Genomic DNA, 24,111 nt, shown 5'->3' on the forward strand with positions numbered 1-24,111 from the left:
TGAAACCCATCAAGATTAAACTCCAGACTGGTGCACTCGTGCCCCAGGCATTGCATGTATTAGATCAAATTGTTAAATTAATCTTATAGCCCAAGATTATCCAAGTTTATTTAAAAGCAAACAATATTATCCATATTCATACATAATTTGTCAGGACCTGTTTGTTTTTTTAAGAAAAAAAACTTTACAATTTGCAGAGTCTTGGTCAAATTTAGTAGATTTGTTCTTAAATGTGGCTGTAAGGTCTCCATTCTGACTTGTTTGATATTCTATATGACCCAGGCCAGAATACCATATCAGGATTTGTTTTGTTTAATTATACTTTATTTGAAGCTGGATCTCATAAAACAAACCGCATTTTAGCACCAAAGTACTGTTTCCCCCAAAATAGGACATGTCCTGATAATAAGGCCAGGTCTGATTTTGAGGGTGGGTATAAATATATGCCCTCCCTGAAAATAAGCCCTAGTGAAAGGGTGCTGTGGCCAGCACAGGAGGAAGCCCTTCCATTCCCCAGTCACCTTAGTGCTTTTCGGCTCCTTAATCGGATCAGCTAAACTGTTCTGGATGCCATTCACAAAACAGCTGATTTGCAGGTGCTGCTTAGGCCTTGGCCTTCGGCAAGTACGGCTGTTTTTGCCATTGATTACGGCCACAAAAGCAGCAGGAGACCAAGCGATGCACCCCATGCGCCTTGCACCGGCCTTCTGAAGGGTAGTGTAGCAGCAGCTATCCACAATTTTTTAAATAAAAAAACATGGATCGGGACAAAATAAGGGTAAAAAAATTGTGGATAGCTGCTGCTACACTACCCTTCGGAAGGCTGGCTTGAGTCTCCTGTTGCAGAAGTGGCTGCACTCAAAGACTGCTTTTGGGAGAGAAGGCAAAGGGGAAGCGATCAGCTTCACCTCACTCTTGCCCTCAGCCTCCCCTTCGGCTGAGCTCAAGCAGAGAAGCGGCCCGTAGGGTTTCAGGAGCAAAGTTGAGGATGACAGGAGCCAGGATGGGGGGAAAGTCCAGTGCCGCCCCAGCGCTCTTCTTTCCTTGGGGAAACGGCATCCCCAAGTAGGGTGGGTATGTCGGTATGTATAAAAAAAACACAAAGTGAGGGAGCCAGCAGCCAAGGATTAAGAAGCTTTATGAAACATCATGCCTACATGCAAAGTTTGGCGAGGGAGGGGGAAGAGATACTTCCCTCTCTTGGCAGTGTTTTGCTTGAAAATATTTGAGAATCAGACCAGAGAGAAGGAGGAAGGAGTCCTGCGAGGAGATGCTGCCAACACTGCCGTCTGCAGAGATACAGACAAAGAGTGAAGTTTATTGAAGACGCTTCCTGTCCGGCCAGCCCACCATACTACCTGAAGGGCGGGGGAGATTTCCTGCACATCGGCAGCGGTGTCTTCTCACAGGGTTTCTTCCGACATCCCAGTTGTATGGATTTCCATGCCTTCCTTTACGGGATATTGCTTCACACTTGGGACATTGGGAGAAGTCCTGTGAGGAGATGCTGCTGCCAATGTACAGGAAATCTCCCTCACCCCTGCAGTTCATCCTGTCAAAGAGTAGTTTTACCAGATGAGGAGTTGGCTGGAGGCTTCCTTTGCATTGGGTTGGGCTTTATTTGCAAAGTGGACAATCTTGGGAGCGAGAGATTTAGGAAGCCTGGGCTGGCGTGGGGCAGTTTCTCCAGTGAAGCGTCTGATTCATCCCCAGGGGTTAGCATTTCACTCTTTGCTGCCTCTCTCCCCTGGTTGGAATCTGTAGAGGAATCCTGCCATGGCCGGAGAGGGGGAGGGGTGGAGAAGAGACAGCAAGAGGAGCCACGTCTCGCTCCATGCCTCTCACCTCTCCCCCACTCCACCTGCCACCCCTCTTACTAAAGAGATGGCGGGGAAGCGAAGCAGCCAGGATTCTGTTAGCATTGGGGCGGGGTGGGAGGTGTTGGGTTGTGAGATGAGCGTCTAACCCGAGACTTGCAGCTCTGTCGCGTTCTTCACTGTTTTGTCCAGGGAAGTTGAACTCATAAGGTATTTTTTGCAAGGTGCTTCTTTGGACAAAACAGCGAGGAACGTGACAGAGCTGCAAGTCTTGGGTAGGACATGCATCTTACGGCCCAACACCTCCCATCCCTCCCCAATGCTAACAGAATCCTGGCTGCTTCCCTTCCCCGCTGTCTCTTTAGCGAGAGGGGTGCTAGGTGGGGTGGGGGAGAAGTGAGAGGCATGGAGCAAGACATGGCTGCTCTTGCTGTCTCTTCTCCCCACCTCGCCGGGCATAGCAGTCTTCCTCTGTGGCTTTCAAGCCGGGGCAGAAAGGCAGTGAAACGCTCACCCCTGGGGATGAATCAGACGCTTCGCTGGAGAAACCGCCTCACACCAACCCAGGCTTCCTAAATCTCTCACTCCCCAGATTGCTCCCTTGCGAAGAAAGCCCAACCCGACGCAGGACGGTGGCAGGACATGTCAGGGCAGTGCCAGCCAGCCTCTTGGCCGGCGCAAAGAACAGGGAGGGGAGGTGACTGGGGCGACAGGACATGCAGTCCTATGCTTGCCGCTTCCTACATCCCCAAAATAATAAGACCCCCCCCCCTGATAATAAGGCCAAGGTCATATTTGGGGGGTGTCAAAAGAATATAAGACCCTGTCTTATTTTCGGGGAAACACGGTACAATTTGAAAACATAGTTGGACGCTAGTTTATACATTTTGTCTTATTTTCACCAGGACTTATTGCTTCCTAATATGGAATTCTAGTTCATTCGTAGTTTGTTTTTATACATCATTATACAGAGTGTAAATCTATAGCAGTTTTTTTAAAAAAATCCCCCAAAGACTTTTTTTCAGAAATTCTTAATTCATTTCAACCATGATCTTTTTTCTAAACCCAACTTTTCCCTAAATATAAAGCAGTGGTGAGAATTTATTCTAAATATATAGAATAAATTCCAAATCCCTATATGTTGTCGGGAGGGAATAAAACCCCTCCCGACAGCAAATTTAAGATATTCATTTGATAAAAGAGAAGGGATGGTCAGAGAAACATAGTCATGCATAAACGTAACTTGCATAAAAATCATAACAGCCTCCCCAAATCCCACAAACAACATATATGCCTCTCTACAAACACATAGGCCAGGTGTGTCTAACCTTTCAGCTTATTGGGCCACAGTGAGTGAAGAGGAATTGTCTTGGGCTGCATATAAAAGATGTGTGTCCGCGCGCACACAGACACATATGGATACATGTATGTATGTATAAATAATGTTAAAAGTTTATAATCTTGTCACATTACTAGCTAGGGTTTCATGTGGCCTGATATATAATCACTAGAGCTTCATATTTCTACTTATTGCTGTTTAATAATTTCTTATGTATTCTTGGTAGTATACGTGTAAAAATTATTATTTGGAAATTGGAATCCAGTCTTAATCACATGCATTTTCCTTTCCCTTGTTTTACTCTCCAGTCCTTCTCTCTCTTATTTTTCTTAATCTTGATTATTTCATCAGTATTAAGGTGATAATGTAATTTTAAAGATAGTGGAAGAAAAGAAAGAGGGAGAGAGAACATTTTTGTTCAAAAGGAGAGAAATGAAGGGAATGCATGTTCTAGAATTTAGTTTCTCATTTGACAGAGATGGTTTGTAAGAAGCCATTCTTTTGTGTTGTGCCATTAATATATTACTGTGCCTCAGATACACTTATATCTTGCAGCAATACCTTGCCTGTTGGAGCTGTGTTAGGATTTGACATTGAATGGCCAGCCATTTATGCTAAAGGGAAGGAAGGAAAAGTTGCCTTAGTCCAGTTATGCGAGTCTGAAACCAAGTGCTACTTATTTCACATCTCTTCTATGACAAGTCAGTACCCTTCTATTTGTTCTATAAGCATGATCAATATTAGGATGCCTTTTTGCATAAATTCTCAGTTAATTTGCTTTTGTTTTCCAATATTTATTTTATAATGGCTCAGGAGTCCCTGTGCTCAGTTACTAAACTCCTGGTCATTTCATGCCTGGACACTGCAATGTGTTGTATATGGAGGCTACACTTGAAGAGTTATTCTGTTCTGTTCAGCATGAAAAAAAAAGCTTTTGGAAGCTCTACAACTGATGTAGAGTGCAGCGGCGTGGGAAGTATTTGGGGGCCCTAGAGTGGCCCATATTGGTCTGCCAGTTTGCTTCTATGTGCAATTCAAGGTGTTATCATCTCCCTGCATGGCATAAATCCATGTTACCTGAGAAACTGTCTCACCACAATGGGGCTGGCCCCCTATTTGTGCTGGCAGAGCATGCATGCTGTGGACCCTATTGGTTAAGACATTCCAGCTGGCGGGATCCAGGAGAAAAGCCTTCTCTGCCGTTGCTCCTGCCCTTTGGAAAATGTCATCCTCTGCGGTGAGATCCTCTCTCACTCTCCTGACCTTCCTTAAGAACCTGAAGACCTGGCTCTGCCAGATGGCTTGGCACCACAATGTGGAATTTCACACTGGAGATGGTTGATGGACCAATAAAAAAATCCCACCTTCCCTCCTGGGCATCCTGCTCCATCTCTTTCCATCTTTTAATTATAATTACAATTAGTATTTTATTGTTATTAGAAATATTTATTTTTATGGTTTTATTGCTTTTAATGTAAGCTGTTTAGGGTTGCCTTGTGGCAAGATGGGCTGCAAACAAATTTAATAAATAAACAAATGTAATAAATAAATAATAAAGATACTGGTTGTCACATTTAAAGCCCTGCATGACATTGAATCAGACTTCTTGTGAAATCACCTTTTTCTGGTGGTTTCATCCTGTCTCATCAGATCTGCTTGGTTCCCTTGATGAAATAATACCTCCAGAAGCATGCCTTCTCTGACATAGTCCCTGCCCTTTGTCACAGCTTCCCCTCTCCACTGGTGAGAACTAGACACACCAGTTCTATTGGTCCTTTGAGAGAATGTAAAGGGCTAGCTCTTCCCCCAGCAATTGGGGCTGTAATGTTAGTGATGGGAGATCAGACACAGAACATTTCTTGGTAATGCAGATTTTATTGGCTTTGATCTATTGCGTCAGTTTTAATGGGATTTTTTTCTCTGTCAACCACCTAGTTTTCTTAGATAAATGAGTAGCCATATGAATTGGATTAATAACTAAAAATAATGTTAGTTTGCAAATCCATTGATCTGGAAGTATACTGCTGTATATTTATGAAAAAGAATCTTGAGCCTTCATTGTTCAAATTTTGCCCCCAAAAGCGCTGAACGTGTTTAACAGAATTTAAACAGGTTCAGCTGTTTTCTGCTTTCTTGGTATAGGAACATTGTCCCCATGGTGTTTGAAAAAGGTATGGAGTCAGTTTCCCTTCACCATAGAAATTGAATAATTTAGGGACAGCTGAGGTGGCCTAAGTTCAATAATGCTAAAGAAACCCAGAAGAAGCTCTTAACTTGCCAGACTACAAATATTGTCTGCTGAACTCAAGGTTTCTGCCATTAACACCACTTGAACCTGGAAGGCCTCTAGGGCATAGGGAAATAGTGGAGGGGAATCTGACTTTGGAATTTACTTAATAGCAAGAAATATCCTGCCTTGGTTTTATTTAATTTTAGAAGTCAACAGATGTGGTATGTCTATATGCTTGAAAATAGTCTTACTATTGTGCCTTGTGCCCATCATGTTTTATTACTTTTCCTGAACAAGAAAATTGTGAGGGCCAGAACTCTTAAGGCCCAGGCCTAACTACCACTTATTCAGCACACAAATAAATACTGAATTAGTAGTTGTTTACAAACATCACATATATATTTAAATAAAGCAGAAGAGAAAGCAGATTCCAGAGAGTAAGAGTGAGTTAGGGATATAAAGTCCTGAGTGCTAAGATCAATATAAAATTACCCTAGAAGTTGTAAGGTTCTCCCATTTTGGTTCTAAATCACTGCCTTTTATTATATGGAGTAGGCACAGATTCATTATATAAATAATTTTTGTGCTCATATTGTATCCCCTTCAGGTTTTCCTGTGGGACTGAAAAGGTTGCTTGAAGATAACACTATTAGAAAAGCTGGAGTTGGTATTGAAGGGGATAAATGGAAGCTGATGCGAGATTTTGAAATCAAACTGGAGAATCTTGTGGATTTGGTTGACCTTGCTAATGAAAAGGTAATTAGAAGACTAGAAATAGAAATAACAGAAATGGAAATTGGCAAAGTGTGATTGTACACATAAGGAATTTCTCTCCAGCACATAAGCTCTCAGTGTGAATACAAATAACAAATAATGTAATCATAAAATACCTATAGGAGAAGGTAGTAGTAAAGATGAGCAGGATAATTGTAATTCAGCCCTATTTTATGGATGTATATCCATAGACAGTGCTGTGGGAATTAGGTGTTCAGCAGAATGGTGGCAGAGGACAAAAAGCTGTCTGTCTCTAGTTGTTTGGCATGCAGTGCCCTATAGTAGTTTCTGAGGGGAAGAGTTGAAATAGTTTTATGTCCAGAATGTGAAGGGTCGGTATATATTTTCTCAGCCCTCTTTCTGACTCATGCAGTATACAGGTCGTCAATGGAAGGGCAGGCTAGTTGCAGTTGTTTTTTCACGTCAAAAAGAATGCTGTGAAAATACTTACAGACCCCTCACATCCTGGACATAAATTGTTTCAACTCCTACCCTCAAAATGACGCTATAGAGCACTGCATACCATAACAACTAGACACAAGAACAGTTTTTTCCAGAATGCCATCACATAAACAAATAATTCCCTCAACACTGTCAAACTATTTACCAAGTCTGCATTACCATTACTATTAATCTTCTCATCGTTCCTATCACCCATCTCCTCCCTCTTATGACTGTATGACTATAACTTTGTTGCTTGTATCCTTACGATTTATATTGATTCCTAGTATGATTTGATTGTTTATTTGTACTCTATGACTATCATTAAGTGTTGTACCTTATGATTCATGATGAATGTATCTTTTCTTTTATGTACACTGAGAGTTTATGCACCAAAGACAAATTTCTTGTGTGTCCAATCACACTTGGCCAATAAAGAATTCTATTCTATTCTATTCTATTCTGCAGTCCTAATTATCCTTGATTTGTTTGGACATTCTTTGTTGTGCTTTTTTAATGATGGTTTTTAATGTTAGGTGTCCATTTCAAATCCTGGGAGATTACAGAATCCAGAAATTTGAAAGTCTGGATTCTAGAAACTTGAGTATGGGGAGAATTCAAAGTAGATAGTTATTTAGATAGTCAGTTCACAAGGCAGCAAATATTTGTTAATCAGAAAAATACACTGCAAAATGATAGCAATATAAGAGAATAGAGAATTATGGGATCCCATGGTAAGATTTCCTGGTTTTACTCTGATATACAACATTGATTAATTTTCAAACTGAATATTGCATTCCTTATTTTTTATTTCTGTAATATGTTTTATGAGTTTTGAATGGTAAGGTAATATGAATTTGTAGTAAGTGTTTTGTACGTTCCACCAAATTAAATGGCCATTAGCTCAAAAAAGATGTGCCTAGGTTTAAATTCTCAACATGATTGAAAGTTACATTTATATGTTACCGAATGTAGAGGTATGTCACATATTGGTGGATCTTTGTTTGGTACTGCTAATAGACTTCTTGGTGCCAATCTTATTGTGGAAGCTGTTACTGTAACCATTTAGCAGGATAAAAAAATGGCTTAAAGATTTATTGTGTGCTCTGAATATAGACTTACATTTACCAATAAAATGGGCTTATTTTGTCAGTTTTATTAGAAATGGGTCAGTATTACTATGTTTCAGAAATAATTTATGCTTTACTGTTGCAATCTCATTTTTAGCTAAAATGTAAGGAAACATGGAGTTTAAACGGCCTTGTCAAACACCTATTCCACAAACAGCTTGTGAAAGACAAATTGGTCCGCTGTGGTAACTGGGAATGCTTTCCATTAACTGAGGAGCAAAAGCTGTATGCAGCTACAGATGCATATGTATGTACAAAGCAGCTTGTATTTTTCTAGATTACATTACATTTGAAAACCTTGCTTTGGCCTATTTACTTGATTACATATCAATGTTATAAACTAAGATATGGAAAAAGATCTCTGATTGTATGTATAATCTGCTTAGTTTTCCATATTTACTATGCAAATAATTGCAGAATCTGTATGAACCAGTAATGTATAGTTACCAGTAAAAGAAAAACTTTTTAAGATCCAGGCTTGCTTATTTTGGATCAAATGAAATAGAGTTTGGGGTTTAATTATAACACATGAACGAAGGTAGATTGTGATATAGGCAATGGCTGCTGTAATTTAATTTCTATTAGACAAAATGCCACTGTTTACAGCTTTTTAAGTTTAAAATATTATTTAGTTTTTTGTTCTTTATTTCAAATTCTTTAATTTTTTATGATTAAAATTTTCTTTCATTCAGGATTGAAGGCAGACTCGTCTCGTGTTGTCAAAGTGTTGCCTCCAAAGTCAAAGTTGTTGCTGAAATATTTTAGCAGTTAATGAGCAATTTCCAGAACTGTTTAAAAAGTGAGGTTTGCCCTTTAAAAGTCTTTGCCATGGTTGCAGGCAAGATGGGTAGTCTTGTCATCTTTTGGTGTCACTTTTTTAAACCTTCTGGTGTCACCTTCTTAAACCTATGAGGAACAGTCATCCCAAGCACATGTAGGTGATCTCCCATCCTCTTCTTATCCAGAGAGGTTCCAAGGAACTGGTCTATTTACCAGTTCCTTGATCTTTGCAGTAGTCGTGGCTCTACATTTGCAGAGATATCTCCAGTTTGCCATGCCTTTCCTAGAAAGCCCATGTTTGTGCCATTTTATACTGATTCTCCACTGTGTATAGGTATTATTATTTTTTTCTGTGTTTATAGCTTTGAGGATGTGTTGTCATCCTTCGAAATAATCAAGATTGATGACCTTAGATCCCCCAATTTGGTACACTGCTGAAGTGTTGGGACTATAGCTCCCAGATTTCAACCATTTTTGTTGGGAATTTGGGAACTGAGGTCACAACAGATCTGAGATTAGAAAAGATTGGTTTAAATTTTTTAAGTTGAGAGGAAGATGTTCTTGTCTCTACATTAAAAATAATTATTTTTCTTTTCTTGTTTTTATAGGCTGGCTTCCTTATTTACCAAAACCTAATAAATTTGAGGAATGATAAGCAGATGCATATTTGTTTAAAAACAGGTGAGCTAAATCAGGGAACAGCAACTTTTTCCTACAGAGGCATCATTGCACAAATCTGAAGGCCACATTATATAGAAGTTATTGTGCTGAACCAGGAGTGGAGAAATTCAGATTCTTTCCCTCTTAAGCATTAGAAATTGGCTAGTTAACATTGGGTCAGTCATTCTTTCTCAGCCCTAGATAGGGTAGATTACAGTCCATAACCATAATTCTTCATCCTATCATGAATTGATTCACATGACGAAAATAAGCTTTTTGAAAATTAAAATATGGCAAAAATGTTACAGGCATGTGAGAATGCATATATCTTTCAAGATGTGATTCTCTTATGACTTTGGGACTACATACATTTTTAAATTTGGCCTCCGGTGGATAATACAGTGTTTTGCATCTTGTTTTATATGATCCTGGCTAACTGGATTTTCTGAATAATGCAGTAATCCATCATAGAGGTTATTATGACTATTTTTTGGTGGGGGTGTGTGTGTCTTCCATTCAATAGTATCCAATTCTCGAAGACCGCCTGGACAAGTCCCTGCAGTTTTCTTGGCAAGGTTTTGTAGATGTGATTTGCCATTGTTTCCTTCTTAGACCTGAGAGAAAGTGACTAGCCAAAGGTCAGCCAACTGGCTTCCTGCCCGTGGTGGTCCTAGAACTCAGTCTCTTGGTTTCTAGCCTGATGCCCTAACCACTACTTCAAACTGGCTCTCATTATGACTGTACTAATGAATAAACAGAGCAGATGTTGGTGAATAGAGTTCAACGGTAATTAGCATCTGCAGAAAATATGATAGAAATCCCTCCCTAAAAATCCAAAGGTTGTATAACCCCATTTAACAATCCATTAATTAACTTGAATTTAGGGAGCCAGATCAAAATTTAAAGACAAGTAGACTGATTTAATTCCTTAATTGTAAGTGCCTTTTTCAATATTTAAAACCCAGATGAATTAGTAGTTAATAAAATGTTATGCCTTTTTTAAACAGGTGGAATGTTGCTGCCGAGTGAAATTAAAAATGAATTGACATCTTTGTCCAAGGAGGTGCTAGATTTGGCTCATTGTGTTCCTGCTACTTTTCACCAATCCACACATATTCAAAGGTTTCGATACTGTTTATTTTAATCTATTGGTTCAAATGAATATTTAATTCCGTAGATTCTTGCAGTAAAAGAACTATTATTTCAGTGGGTATAACTGAAAGAATAGTGTGCAGAGTTTCCATGTTTATAGTGACTCCTTTGCTTGAAGAAGAAACTTTACTTGAGGCTTGGACTCTGAATATGTTAAGGGCCCCATCTCTTGGTTTTACTGTTAAATTGGATAATTACTTTGCTGTATGTCTGATTTATACTGCTTTTATTGGTTTGAAACATTTTACAGTATTGTTTTAGAATTGTAAACCACCCCAAAGTTACCCAGTGAAATGGGCGGCTATAGAAATAATAAATAAATGTATAAACCTTGTTTCATACTATATTCTATTGTACTTCCAGCCACCCAATTCTCTTAAACTCCTAGTTCCCCAGTTTTACTCTTTTACAATTAGTTGAAACTTGTGGACAGAGAGTGAATGGGAACAGTGGTATTTATTTGGGGGAAGTAGTCAGTTTGTGAAGATTTGGTGCATTTGCTTGCTTTCTGATTTGAGGCTACAACAGACCAGCAAACAAAGTAAACAAGAATAGGAGTTTAGTGTGATCTCCTGCTTTCAAGACTAAGATTTAGGTGAGTGAAGTAATAGTATGAACTCTTGACTTTCAGCGAGCAAGTCCATTCTCTTGAACCAAAGTGACTGAGATGGAGATTATTACGGACCCAAAAAGGCTTTCACCAAATCTCCTGGGATAAAACAATTTATATTATTGTTTTAAACCAGGTGAATGGACAAGCAAATAATTGGTGTTCAGTTTAAGTAAGAATGAAACGGTGCATATTAAGACAACTCCTGCCCCAATTTCACATATACACTGGTGAGATCTGAACCATCTGAAACTACTCAAAAGAGGGATCTTGGGTTCAGTGGAAATAACAACTTGGATTATGGCAGCTGTGAAGAAGACAATTTTGCGTTAGGAATAATTAGGAAATGTGTTGAGATGAAAACTCCAATGTTATAATATTCTTATACAAATCTGTATGTATGTCTTTATCTGGAATGCAGAGTTCAATTCTGGGTTCTGCATGGGAAAAAGAACATAATCAAATTGGGAAAATGAAAGAGGGTAAATAAATGTGATTAGGAAATGTGAAGAGCTTTGAGCCTCTGCTTAGAAAAGACAACCTAATGGATATGAATGTACAGTATAGTATCATGTATTGAATGGAGAAAGTGGACAGGGGGAAGGTTTTTTTTCTTTCAAAAGGATGAATGAACTAGAGGTCATCCAGTGAAGTCAATTGGACAGTGCTTTAGAATAGACAAAAAGAAGTTATTATAAAGACATACCTTGTTCATCAAATTATTTTTTTATTATTTTAGACTTAATTCCACTAATTTTAATTTTTAACTGTTGCATTCTTTTGAACTTTGTAAGGTATCTTGGGTATTTATATAAATAGAAAGTTGGGGTGTAAATAAAAAAAAACTATTCCATATTTTTTTTCACAGTGCAACAGAAATATTGGCTGATATTTCAAAAAATATTAAAGCTCTAAGGGACATATTACTTATTAAATCTAATTGCCAAATGGAGCTGGAAGAGGCTGCCGATGGAGGATCTAAATTGACTTCCAAGACCATTTGTAAGTCAGATCATGATATTGATGACAAAACAGGTGGTGTTCAAAACTCTGATATAAGAAATGAAGAAGAACTTGATAAGAAAGAGCATACAGTGGATGCTTCAGACACAATCTTTAAAAAATCTACAGAAAAAGAATTCTTAATGTCACTGGACATAACTGAATATGAACTTCAAATGATGGAACGTCAAGCTGAGGAAGAAAAGCGACTTGAAGCAGCTTATATGCCTAAGGTAAATATAGATAATTGCCCTTTGAGAAAAATGCGATGTTTAATTGATCAACCATCTGGTCTTTTTCCAGATTTTGGCTGTGATATAACAGCTAAAAAAATATTGTAGGTTAGGATTGCCAAATGATATTGATAAAAGTTGAGAGAAAGTCAGTTTGTTCTAACAGTGAAGAAACAAGTTGGTTCTCTTTTCCTAAGAATGTTGTGCTAGGATCAGATGGGCTTTGTAATCCTATGTTTCTTAAATTGCTCATCTGCAAAACAGAAACTTTCTTGGCCCACAAATATTAATGTAGTTTTATACATTTTAAATGTATATTAATACAATTTTATACATTTTTATTATGCATAAAATGTTAATGGTTTATATAGGTTAGAAGGTAAGATCAGATTACTTCTTAGGTTTCTTTTTCAACTGAAAAGCTAGGGAACAAAGCATTGGAATTAAAACAAAAGAAAAAAACAATTTGAACTGTTCTGTTTAGGATTTACAATCTATAGAAGATGAGCATGGTGCCACTATGGAAAGTGATTATGAACTTGAAATGGAAATGCTTAAGGTAACTTCCTTTCTTCCTTCCTTTCGTCTTTCCTTCCTTCATGCTATTTATTTATTTATCAAATTTATAAAGTCAACAATCTCACAAAAATGACTCTGGGTGGCATACAACAATGAAATAAAACAATGAATTGTATTTATTTTATATTAAGGTTATATGGCACCCATCTCGTATAGGCAGCTTACAACCAAGTAAACACAAGGAAATTTAATACATACTAATATTAACATAGATTAAAAATAATCAAAGTTGGAAAGGGAGGGAAAATTCTTACAGGATGGAGGTGGAGTATTAGTCCATTAACTACCTCTGGTATGACCTGCCCCCATCAAGCCAATTAGCAGAACCAGCTTTTCAAGCCCTTCCAATAGGCCAAAAATGTTCCAGAGGGTGGAAACCACAGCAGAAAAGGCTCTTGAATTCCTTGTCTGATACAGTCTGTAGCATGCCCCATCTGCTAGCATGAGAGGGGTGGGCCAATCCCATTGGAATGAGACAGTTTATCAGGATTGTAAGGGGTCACATATTATGTAGCCACAACAAAATTCTTAATAGAAAGCGAAGGTCATCCTTTGTCTCTGCACCTCTGCACCTGACCGGAATTGGATGGGTGGAACTGCCAGCATGGCAGTGGGAGATTGGACCATGTGATCGACTTGTGGGTGTGGGGGCAAGATCTTGAACTTTCAACTAGGTGTGGAAAACCGGGAAGCTTTTAGATTCAGGTTTTCCCAGATGTGCCAATATGACTCTCTTAATAAATTGGAACTTTGAGCAGTACTTTGCCTTGGACTCTGATTTACTTTTGGATGCTATTTGGAACCCTGACATTAACCCTGACAATCAGCACAGGAGAGAATTGATATTAACAACAATGAAAGCATCCTAAGGGGTTTACAGAATATTGAAGGGATGGGGCTGACCTCACTTCGGAAGGTAGAATGTTGCATAAGGCAGGGGCCACAGCAGAGAACGCCTGAGAGGAAAACAGGGGAGCAGACTTGCATGTTAGAAATTAAAACTGGGCAAATTATAATAAGCTAACACTGTTCATGAAATTTAATAAAAATAAGTATTAATACTGTTTTTAATAAATTCCTGACATGCAATGCCTTTCAATCAAGGGGGATTACTGTGTAGCTTTGCCTCTTATTCTCCCGTGCTTTTAACAGTAATATGGAAAACCTATGGAAGCTATGAAATCTTTACAAATTATATTCATAAAGTAACTTTATTTTGAATGGCTAATGTAGTTAAGATCCCTCTGTATTAAAAGTAAGAACTTTTGTCAAGCCTTTATTCTTTTAAATTAGAAGATGAAAAGTATGTTAACTTATTTTCTCAGCTCCAGTCTTTAGAAAGCACAGACAAGAGCCAGTTGAATTCTAACCTGGGAAGTTTAGAAAAGCAAAATAACCATGTTGCCGAGGATGAAGGAGAAGAGGGCATTGAGGAGGAAGAGGAAAGTTGGGGTAAATATTACATTGTGATCCTAATTTCCATATTGGCACACTAGAGTATCTACATTTATGTTCACATAGATGGGTAGATGGATAAGTATATTCTAAAGATCCTCTCAAGTATGTCCCAAAGATGCTTTTTTTCAAGGGGCAAGTGGACTTTCTACTTTTTCTTTGAAAATGTTTCGCTTCTCATCCAAGAAGCTTCTTCAGTTCTGAGCTTGTTCATAAATTTTTAAGCAAGTTATGGGCTTGATGCTCTCAAGTTAAATCAGTTTTAAATTTCATGTTATCAGTGGGAAAATTAAGCATGTATGTTGACTTTCTGAGGAAAGAATTTAAAAGTTTTTAACATATTCTTGTATTATAAGTATCTAGTATTCTTAAATGATATCCCTATAATAGAAAGCTACACTTTGCTAGTTTTTTAGTATGCATAACATTAAAAAAATTAAGTTACATTTTTAAATTTTAAATCTTAAAATTGAATTTTTTTAATAGCTATCTTTTTTTGTATTTTCTCTATCTCAATATTTTTGTTTTTTTCTCCAAAGATTCCAGCTTATCTAAACCTAGCAGTGAACAAATTGCTTGTCTCAAGATGTATTTTGGTCACTCAAGTTTTAAACCGTAAGTTGTATTTTTTTTTTTTTAAAAAAGGCTAAAAGACTGTTCCAAAAAGAAGAAAACTGTGAATTTAAGATAATCTCTTTCATAAAGAAAAACCAGAAAATCGTATTTGCCTCCTTTCACAGTTTATTCTCAGCTTATTTAAGATGTACCTCTCTTTTTAAAGAGAAAATAATAAACATGACTTTCTTCTAGATAAAATATATGGGGATTTTGCCTCAAAGATGTTGAGTCTTCAGCAGATGCACAAATTGCATGGCATATACAGTAGTCCTCGCTTAATTGGAACTGCTAAGCAAAGCAGTCACTTAGTGGGAAATCACATGACCCAACAGTGCTTTCCTGCTGGAAACAGACAAGAGTATTCAGTTTCATATTTTTGATCTTTGTTTGCTTCCTGACTATTTCCAGTCCTTTGGAATGCTCAAGTGCCTGCTTATTATCTTGTACCCATTGAAAGCAATGTGATCATACTGCAGCCTAAAAAAAGTACTGTTTTAAAACCTTTTTTTAATCTCTCCACTATGTGGAGATTTCAAAAGCTTTCAGACTTCTTTTAGATTTTACAGAGAGAGCTCTGTAAGGTCTTTGTGTAACATGATGCTGGCCTGATTGCTTTGTTTTTGATGTGAGAAAACCACTTATTTTCTTGCAATCCTTTTCTCTCCAATCTCTCTGTTCTGCAAGGGAAAAGAGAGAGAAAAACAGTCAGGCATATAACAAAACATACTGACTGCAGTGGTGATCACATGACTGAGGTAAAGTCAGTGGTGTTATTTTTTTAACACCATTGAAACTTTGAACAGTCAGTGAATGAAAGGCCATTAGGTGCGGATTACCTGTATGTGGAAAAGGAGATAAACAATTGATCACTAAAAGAAGCAGCTCTATTTGCAGTCTCCTGTTATGGGATTCAGCTTTTGTCAGGTGTTACAGCTGAAATGGAACATTTTTATTATAGTTTTTTTCTTTAATTTCAAGGGTCCAGTGGAAAGTGATCTCCTCAGTTTTGCAAGAAAGAAGAGATAATCTAGTTGTTATGGCAACTGGTGAGTTATATAGATTTCTCTTGGAATATTATTTAAATGTTTCTTAAAAACCATAAAACATGATTTGCTGATAATGTTACCAGCTGTAGTTGTATCAGGTGTTTTTCCCCCCAGAAAAGGAACTGCAGGAATATTTTCATTGTGTATGCTGCTGGGTACAATAACATGGATTGGAACATAAGCCTAAGAATAGGTTCTTTTCATTGCCAGGAAAAATCAATCAATCAATCTTTATTATGGTCAAAGACAAGGAAATAAAAGCATTATATCAATAATAGTAAAAAAAAGCCAGACGGTAATATATTTTGATTGGTGGTAGATTAATATTGGAGAAACATTGGCTGATTTTCACTGCTCTCCCTTTATACACACTAAAAGTACTCAGTTGGTCTTTCTAAAAACAAGAAATTGCAATAAGAAATAAACATTGTACAAACTTTAATAGGAAGAAATGTACTTTTGGGACATGAGAGGATCTTGCCAAAGTACAAAGTTTTGTGAACTTCTTTATTCTCCTAGTTCTTGCTTTTCTCTGAATAGAACATCTTTAACTGCCCTAGATACTTTACTTTGTTAGAGAATTTGTGGGTATTTGGAGTGTTATCACTGTTTTAAATGTTCCAGGATTCTGACTGCAGACAAAGCATGGAACAGCCAAGAAAAGTTCTAGGTAGTTTGACAAGTGATACTGTTGTGATGTTGGACGATTTGGGTTTTTGCCTCAAGTAAGGTCTTAAGGGCTAGAGGGCCAACATGGCAGGATGGAGATTTCTTATGCCTGCTGTATCTGCCCAACCAAGGAGTTAGTGTCGTGTAACATTTAAAATATTGGCTTAGAAACAGTTAAAATCTCAGTTTGACCTTTAACCATGGAAACTCACTGAGTGACTTTGGGCCTATCACACAACACATGTAATCATGTCATGTAAAGACATAAAATGATGCGTTTACAAAACTTGCTGGGCTTAATTAGTGTTAAGTTAGATAATATTTTTGTAGCTTCATGTGTTGTCTGAACTCAGAAAGTGGTTAATTTTTGTACAAATGTAGCATTATAATTCAGCCCAACCTACCTCTCAGGCTAGATTGTGTAGTCAAAGGAGGAGGAAAAGCAATTTATGTTGTTTTGTTATCAATTGAAATATACTGTAGTTCTGAAACATGGAAGTCATGTGTCCAATTGAAAAAAATCTATCTGGAAAAGATGCAAATTAGGATAGTGAGGATGAGTCATTGGAAGAGAGGCTGAAATTGTATATCATCATTCAGAAAGACACATATAGGCATATTAAAGCACATTTGAAGTATATGAGAGATGGTGCCTATGGAAGGGGAGTGAAGCAGCAATTTCCCAGGAAGGAGCACTTTTCAGAAAGGGGAGCAAAACGAGGCAGCCCAACCTGTTTTAATAGGAGACGAATAAAGAAAGCCACTCCCTAGAATCTCCCAGAATGTATCCATTAGAGCGAAAATTGAGATTATAAAATATAAGAGATTATAATTTGTCAAGAGGCTGTCTATTGGATATAAGCAAATAAAGAACTGAAGTGTATGAATTGTCTTCATTATTCTTGGGCACTTAGCCTGACAAAGTGTTTGAAAAAGCATCTCACAGGAAAAAGTCTATAACTTAAAAAAAACAAAAGGCACCCTGATGCCTTTGTTATTTGTTGCCTGAACTGAAGAGGGCTTTGAACTCAATAAACTACATGACACCTAACTCTGTGGTATTTGTATAGTATCATTCCTAATCCTAGTTTTAGCAACAAGAAGCAAAGGCAAGGGCATTTCAGGTTTTTTTTTGGGGGGGGGGGAGCAATACTAGAACCTTAGACACGTGATGGCGAACCTATTGTACATATGCCACAGGTGGCACATGGAGCCCTCTGTGTGGGCACATGAGCCGTTGCCCAGTGTAGCTCCCCCGTGCATGTGCCACCTGGCAGTCAGCTGATTTTTCAGTGTGTGAATGCGGGAGACCTACGCTCATGCATGGGGGGAGTGCGGGGAGGGTGAAAGAAAGGACTTCCGGAAATTTGGAAATGGGAGGACAGGGGAGGCCATTTTCGCACTCCCAGAGGCTCAAGGAAAGCCTCTGGAGTCTGGGGAGGGTGAAAAGTCCCCTCCCCTGCATGCATGCGCGGAGGGGATGGTCACATTTTCATGCGGGGAGGGAGTAGCATATACTGGTGGGCGGGGCACATTGATTGTGGGTGTGGGGCGTATGCCACATAATTTCAGCACATGAGGACAAAAATGTTCACAATCATTGTCTTAGATCAGGGGTTCTCAACCTGTGGGTTGCGACTCCTTAGAGGGTTGAATGACCCTTTCACAAGGGTGGCCTAAAACACATATTTTTGAAAAAATACGGAAAACATAAAATAATTTCATGGTTGGGGGTCACCACAACATGAAATGTATTAAAGGGTTGCGGCATTAGGAAGGGTGAGACTCACTGCTTTAGACTATTAAGATGAGTAATTAGAACTGCGTGGCAATTGAAGAATTAGGTTATGTATGTTCTCTCTTGCTCCCTTGCTTTAATATCAGATAAGCAAGGAATCTTACAAATCATTTAGAATTGTTATGCTTATAAATTCTAAATTTCAGATTTACCTTATATATCCTAAGAATTCTTTATTTATTTGGGAATATTTGGATTAGTATTATTCAACTTTTGTACTAAGAACAGGTTGTACCATTCAAGACACTCTTATTGTTTTATTGTTATTGTTTCTCACTGTTACTGTATTTCCCCGAAAATAGGACAGAGTATTATTTTCTTTTGACCCCTAAAATAAGCACTTGGGCTTATTTTGGGGGAGGTCTTATTATTTTTGAGGTGCAGGAGGTGGCGAGCATGGTCACTTCTTGGCTATTGTTATGTTACAATATTTTTTTGGGAAGGCTTATTTTGGGGGAGGGCTTATTTTAGCGCCTACGCTCAAAAGCCCAATTGGGTTTATTATCTGTGGAGGGCTTATTTTCAGGGAAACAGGGTACATGCCCTTCAGAAGGGAGGATAATTGTTTATATTGTATACATGCATGACTGCACATTGGCTTGGATAACACATGCTGTCTTTCCAAGTTACTTTACTCATTTTCATGGGCTGTTTATTAAGTTGGATACCAATCTTGACCTTGTTTGGTTTTCTTTTCTGCAAAGTTTAAATCTGAAGGGCAACTTGCATTTTTTCAGTGTTTGCAAAGGGTTTTATTTACCCAAAAATAAGACAGGGTGTTATTTTCTTTTGATTCCCAAAATATGGATTGGGGCTTATTATTGGGGGGGACTTATTGTTTTGGGGTTGCAGGGCAGCTGCTCTCTTGCGAGTAGGCTCCCGAAGAGCCAGGCACAGCCTCAGGGGCGAACAGCTGTGTTGCGCTGTCACAGCAGCTCAACACAGTAGCCATGAGGTGACTACGCTCACGAGCAGCCGCCCAGCAACCCCCCTCTCCAGCTGGGCAGAGCGCCATTCACTGACCTAGGGGTATCCTGAAGGCGCCAAGCCATGTGGCGCTCTGCCTGCCCTCCAGCTCCTGCAGCTTGGCACATTCGGGATACCCCTAGGTCAGTGCGTGATGCTCTGTCCTGCTGGAGAGGGGGGTTACGTGAGCACCTGTTGCGCCCCAGCTTGTATGCCTCCCAGCCTCACCATGCCCTGGCCCAGGTCTCCCTGCAGGACCAGGGCACCGCCGCCGCGCTCCGAGCATAGCTTCTCCAGATTCCAAACTCTGGTGGAGAGTCTTCCGGCAGCTGGCCCACAACCATAGAGAGCACTCCCAGAGCGGCTGTTGCCGAAAGACTCAGCAGCCGATCTCTGAAGTTTGGAAGCCGGAGAAGAAGTTATACTTGGCCCTGGTTCTACAGGGAGAGTTGGGCCAGAGCATGGTGAGGCTGGGAGGCATGCAAGCTGGGGGCAGAACAGGCACTCGGGTAACCCCCCTTTCCAGCCGGGCAGAGCGCAATGCACTGACCTAGGGCTATCCTGAATGTGCCAAGCCACAGGAGCTGGGGGGCGGGCAGATCACCACACAGTTTGGCGCCTTCAGGATACCTCTAGGTCAGTGAATGGTGCTCTGCCCAGCTGGAGAGGGGGTTTACGCGAGAGTGCCTGTTCTATCCCCAGCTCACTTTCTCCCAGCCTGTTGTGTGCCTCCCAGGCTGCTGTGTTGCACTGCTGTGACAGGGCAACACAGCTGTTCGACCCTGAGGCTGTGCCCAGCTCTTTGGGAGCCCACTCGCAAAAGAGCAGCCTCCCAGCAAACCCCCTCTCCAGCTGGGCACAGCACCACTTACCAACCTAGCAGTATCCCGAAGGTACCAAGCAATGTGAGCGCCTTTGACCCCCCCTCTGGCTCCTGCGGCTTGGCTCCTTCAGGATATCACTTAGGTTGGTGAGTGGCACTCTGCCTAGCTGGAAGGGGAGGTGTCCAGGGGGCTTATTTGGGGGGGGGAGGGTTTATATTTTTGTGTCGTATTTTCGGGGAAACACGGTAGTTCTTGACTTCCAACCATAACTGAGCCCCAAATTTATGTTGCTAAGTGAGAAATTTGTTAAGTGAGTTTTGCCCCATTTTATGATTTTTCTTGCTGCAGTTGTTAAGTGAATCACTGTAGTTGTTAAGTTAGTAACACTGTTGTTAAGTGAATTTCACTTCTCCATTAACTTTGCTTGTCAGAAAGTCGCAAAAGTTGATCCCATGACCCCGGGACACTGCAACTATCATAAGTATGATCCAGTTGCCACCACCCAAATTTTGATCACATGACCATGGGAATGTTGCAAGGATCATTTGGGAAAAATCGTCATAAGTCACATTTTTCAGTGCTGTTGTAACTTCAAGTGGTCACTAAACAATCTGTTGTAAGTCAAGGTCTACCTGTAGTCCAATAACTCTAATCTCTCTCTCGCACACATTTATAGCAACTTTGGAAACTGTCTATAGGAAAAACTGATATGTTCTTTAGTTTTATGTTTAAATTTATTCTTTTTTTAAGGATATGGAAAGAGCTTATGCTTTCAGTTTCCACCTGTGTGCACTGGAGGTATTGGTATAGTAATTTCCCCTCTTATTTCTTTGATGGAGGACCAAGTACTACAACTGAAGTAAGTATGGTAATACTTTCTAAAGTAGATAAGTGGGATTCAAATATAAATGAAATGTTCCATGTTTGCTCTATTTAGTTAAAGCCATTCCAATGCCTGAATATAAGCATTTGGAAGTTTTCTGACCCAGAATGCAGCAACTCAAGTAGTTGTGGATATATCTCCTGTAGCAGTTCTACTTTGAGAGAAGCACTGGCTACTACTATTAGTTGACTTCCAGATGCATTTCAAAGTGAGGTTGTCAATTTTAAATTCATCATGGACAAAGATATATGTGGGACTGCCTTCTCCTGATAAGATCTATTAGGGAAGGCTTTATTTGTGCCTCCTTAATTAGAGATTATCACTACCTCACTCTTCTGGAATATTATTCTGTTCCAGATAGTTAAATGGCCCCGTTTCCTGTTTTCAAATATTTATTATGTCTGTTCCAATAAATTAGGTTTTTGTATTTTGATTGTTGATTCCTGATTTCATAATATGTGATTTTAAATTTAAAATTAGATTCTTTATCTGCTTGTTTAAATTCTGAGTAAGAGACCAAGGGAATTGTATACTATTCAGACTTGGCCCTTAAGGTCTGCAAATAAATAATATGATTCTTTGCCATGCTACAAAAGGAAAATTTGTGTAGAATCAAACATACTGATGTTGCTTTGGATAGGTTATGAATTGTTTTAAGTAATTGCTTAATGCATAGAAATAGGTTTGGTAATTGGGATGTGGTGGCTTAGTGGCTAAGATGCTGAGCTTGTCAATCAAAAAGGTCGGCAGTTCAGTGGTTCGAATCCCTAGTGTTGCTTAATGGAGTGAGCTCCTGTTACTTGTCCCAGCTTCTGCCAACCTAGCAGTTCAAAAGCATGTAAAAATGCAAGTAGAAAAATAGGAACCACCTTTGGTGGGAAGGTAACAGCGTTCCGTGAGCCTTCAGCATTTAGTTTTGTTTTATTTTGTAACATATGCATATATATGCCAGGAGGAGGGGACTCTTCAGAGCCATTTAGGCACATTTGGAATTTTTGATGTACTGTGAACTTGGTTTTCTTCTTCAGACATGTCATTACCAGGCTAGGTAACCTCACCAATACTATAGACATTTTAGATCAAATAAGTACTAGAAAGAGCAGCATACAGACTATTGACTCTTGGTGTTGGAGATAATATGATGCAGAGCACAGACAAACAAACAATCATAGTTCTCACTTGAAGCACAAATGACTAGGCTCAAAGTACCGTATTTTGGTACATGATGTATCGGAGGTCCGATAGGTCCGAGTCGAAACGGGCACTTTTAACAGCATGCACCAAGGAGTATATTCGGACCTTAAGAACAACAAAAAGAACATACATTGCCTCCTTGGTAGCGTCCGCCGAGTCCCGCCCAGCCGCCCTGTTTAGGATAACCCGCTCCCTCCTAAATAGGAGGGAGACGGGGGACTCCTTACAGGGTAAGGCTGAGGAGTATGTCCAGTTCTTGGCGGACAAAGTTGCCCGGTTTCGAGCGGACCTGGACTCCACCCCAGTAGATCCAGCCGAGACACAAGGAGAAAACTTGGCAAACCATCTCTGGGTTGAGTTTCAGGAAGTTGCCTCTGGGGATGTGGACAAGGCTATGCGAGCTGTGAGTGCCTCCACCTGCATACTGGACCCGTGTCCCTCCTGGCTGGTTGCCAACAGCAGTGAGGTGACACGAGGCTGGATCCAGGCGGTTGTTACCGCTTCTCTTCGGCAGGGGTACTTTCCCACCGCGCTTAAGACAGCGGTGGTAAGACCCCTCCTGAAGAAGCCGTCTCTGGATCCAGCTGTTCTTAATAACTATCGTCCAGTCTCCAACCTCCCCTTTGTAGGGAAGGTTGTTGAGAAGGTGGTGGCTCTCCAGCTTCAGCGTACCTTGGAGGAAGCTAACTATCTTGACCCCTTCCAGTCTGGCTTCAGACCCGGTTACAGCACAGAAACCGCTTTGGTCGCATTGACTGATGATCTCTGGAGAGCTAGGGATGGAGGCCATGCTTCCATCCTAGTTCTCCTGGACCTCTCAGCGGCTTTCGATACCATCGACCATGGTATCCTTCTGCGACGACTGCGGGAGATAGGGGTGGGCGGCACTGTCTTGCAGTGGTTCTCCTCCTATCTCTCGGACAGGTCGCAGTCGGTGTTAGTGGGGGGGCAGAGATCGTCCCTGAGGCCCCTAACCTATGGGGTGCCGCAGGGGTCGGTCCTATCCCCCCTACTATTTAACATTTACATGAAACCGCTGGGCGAGATCATCCGAAGGCACGGGATAAAATATCACCAATATGCGGACGATACACAGTTGTATCTGTCCGCCCCGTGCCAACTCAATGAAGCGGTGGACGTGATGAACCGGGGACTGGAAGCCATTAAAGACTGGATGAGAGCAAACAAGCTGATACTCAACCCAGACAAGACCGAGTGGCTGTTGTGTTTCCCTCCCAAAAATTTGACCAGCATACCATCACTCAGGCTGGGGGGACAAAATTTAAACCCCTCAGAAAGGGCCCGCAACTTGGGAGTCCTCCTGGATTCACAGCTAACTTTTGACCACCATCTCTCAGCTGTGACCAGGGGGGCATTTGCCCAGGTTCGCCTGGTGCGCCAGTTGCGGCCCTACCTGAATCGGGAGGCCCTCACAACAGTCACTCGAGCCCTTGTGATCTCTAGGCTGGAATACTGTAATGTGCTCTACATGGGGCTGCCCTTGAAGAGCATCCGAAGACTTCAGCTAGTCCAGAATGCGGCCGCGCGAGTGATCGTGGGCGCACCACGGTTCGCCCACATAACACCGATCCTCCGTGAGCTGCACTGGCTACCTGTTGATCTCCGGGTGCACTTCAAGGTCCTACTCACCACCTATAAAGCGCTCCATGGTAGTGGATCTGGCTATTTGAGAGACCGCCTTCTGCCAATTACCTCCCTGCGTCCCATCAGATCGCATAGAGTTGGCCTACTACTCGGAGGAGAGCCTTCTCTGTTGCGGCTCCGACACTATGGAACAATCTCCCCGTGGAGATTCGTACCCTCACCACCGTCCAGGCCTTCCGCACAGCCCTCAAGAACTGGCTATCCCGTCAGGCCTGGGGATAATCTTATTTTCGCCCCTCCCGAATG

At 40.3% G+C, this 24,111-nt stretch overlaps 1 protein-coding gene across 1 annotated transcript in view; it reads left to right on the top strand.

The window, feature by feature from the left end:
• Positions 1 to 24,111, top strand: part of WRN (WRN RecQ like helicase) — a 69,612-nt gene that overhangs the window by 5,020 nt on the left and 40,481 nt on the right. Inside the window, exons 4-14 of the mRNA XM_014054708.2 lie at positions 3,712 to 3,857; positions 5,994 to 6,142; positions 7,829 to 7,978; positions 9,120 to 9,192; positions 10,179 to 10,293; positions 11,802 to 12,168; positions 12,653 to 12,727; positions 14,073 to 14,199; positions 14,742 to 14,817; positions 15,799 to 15,866; positions 20,874 to 20,982. Coding sequence (XP_013910183.2) covers positions 3,712 to 3,857; positions 5,994 to 6,142; positions 7,829 to 7,978; positions 9,120 to 9,192; positions 10,179 to 10,293; positions 11,802 to 12,168; positions 12,653 to 12,727; positions 14,073 to 14,199; positions 14,742 to 14,817; positions 15,799 to 15,866; positions 20,874 to 20,982 — 1,455 coding nt within the window. The remainder of the gene's footprint in view (positions 1 to 3,711; positions 3,858 to 5,993; positions 6,143 to 7,828; positions 7,979 to 9,119; positions 9,193 to 10,178; positions 10,294 to 11,801; positions 12,169 to 12,652; positions 12,728 to 14,072; positions 14,200 to 14,741; positions 14,818 to 15,798; positions 15,867 to 20,873; positions 20,983 to 24,111) is intronic.

The sequence above is a fragment of the Thamnophis sirtalis genome, unplaced genomic scaffold, assembly GCF_051295495.1.
Source record: "Thamnophis sirtalis isolate CommonGarterSnake01/CBP01778 unplaced genomic scaffold, rThaSir2_p1.2 scaffold_5, whole genome shotgun sequence".
NCBI classification, from domain to species: Eukaryota; Metazoa; Chordata; class Lepidosauria; order Squamata; family Natricidae; genus Thamnophis; species Thamnophis sirtalis.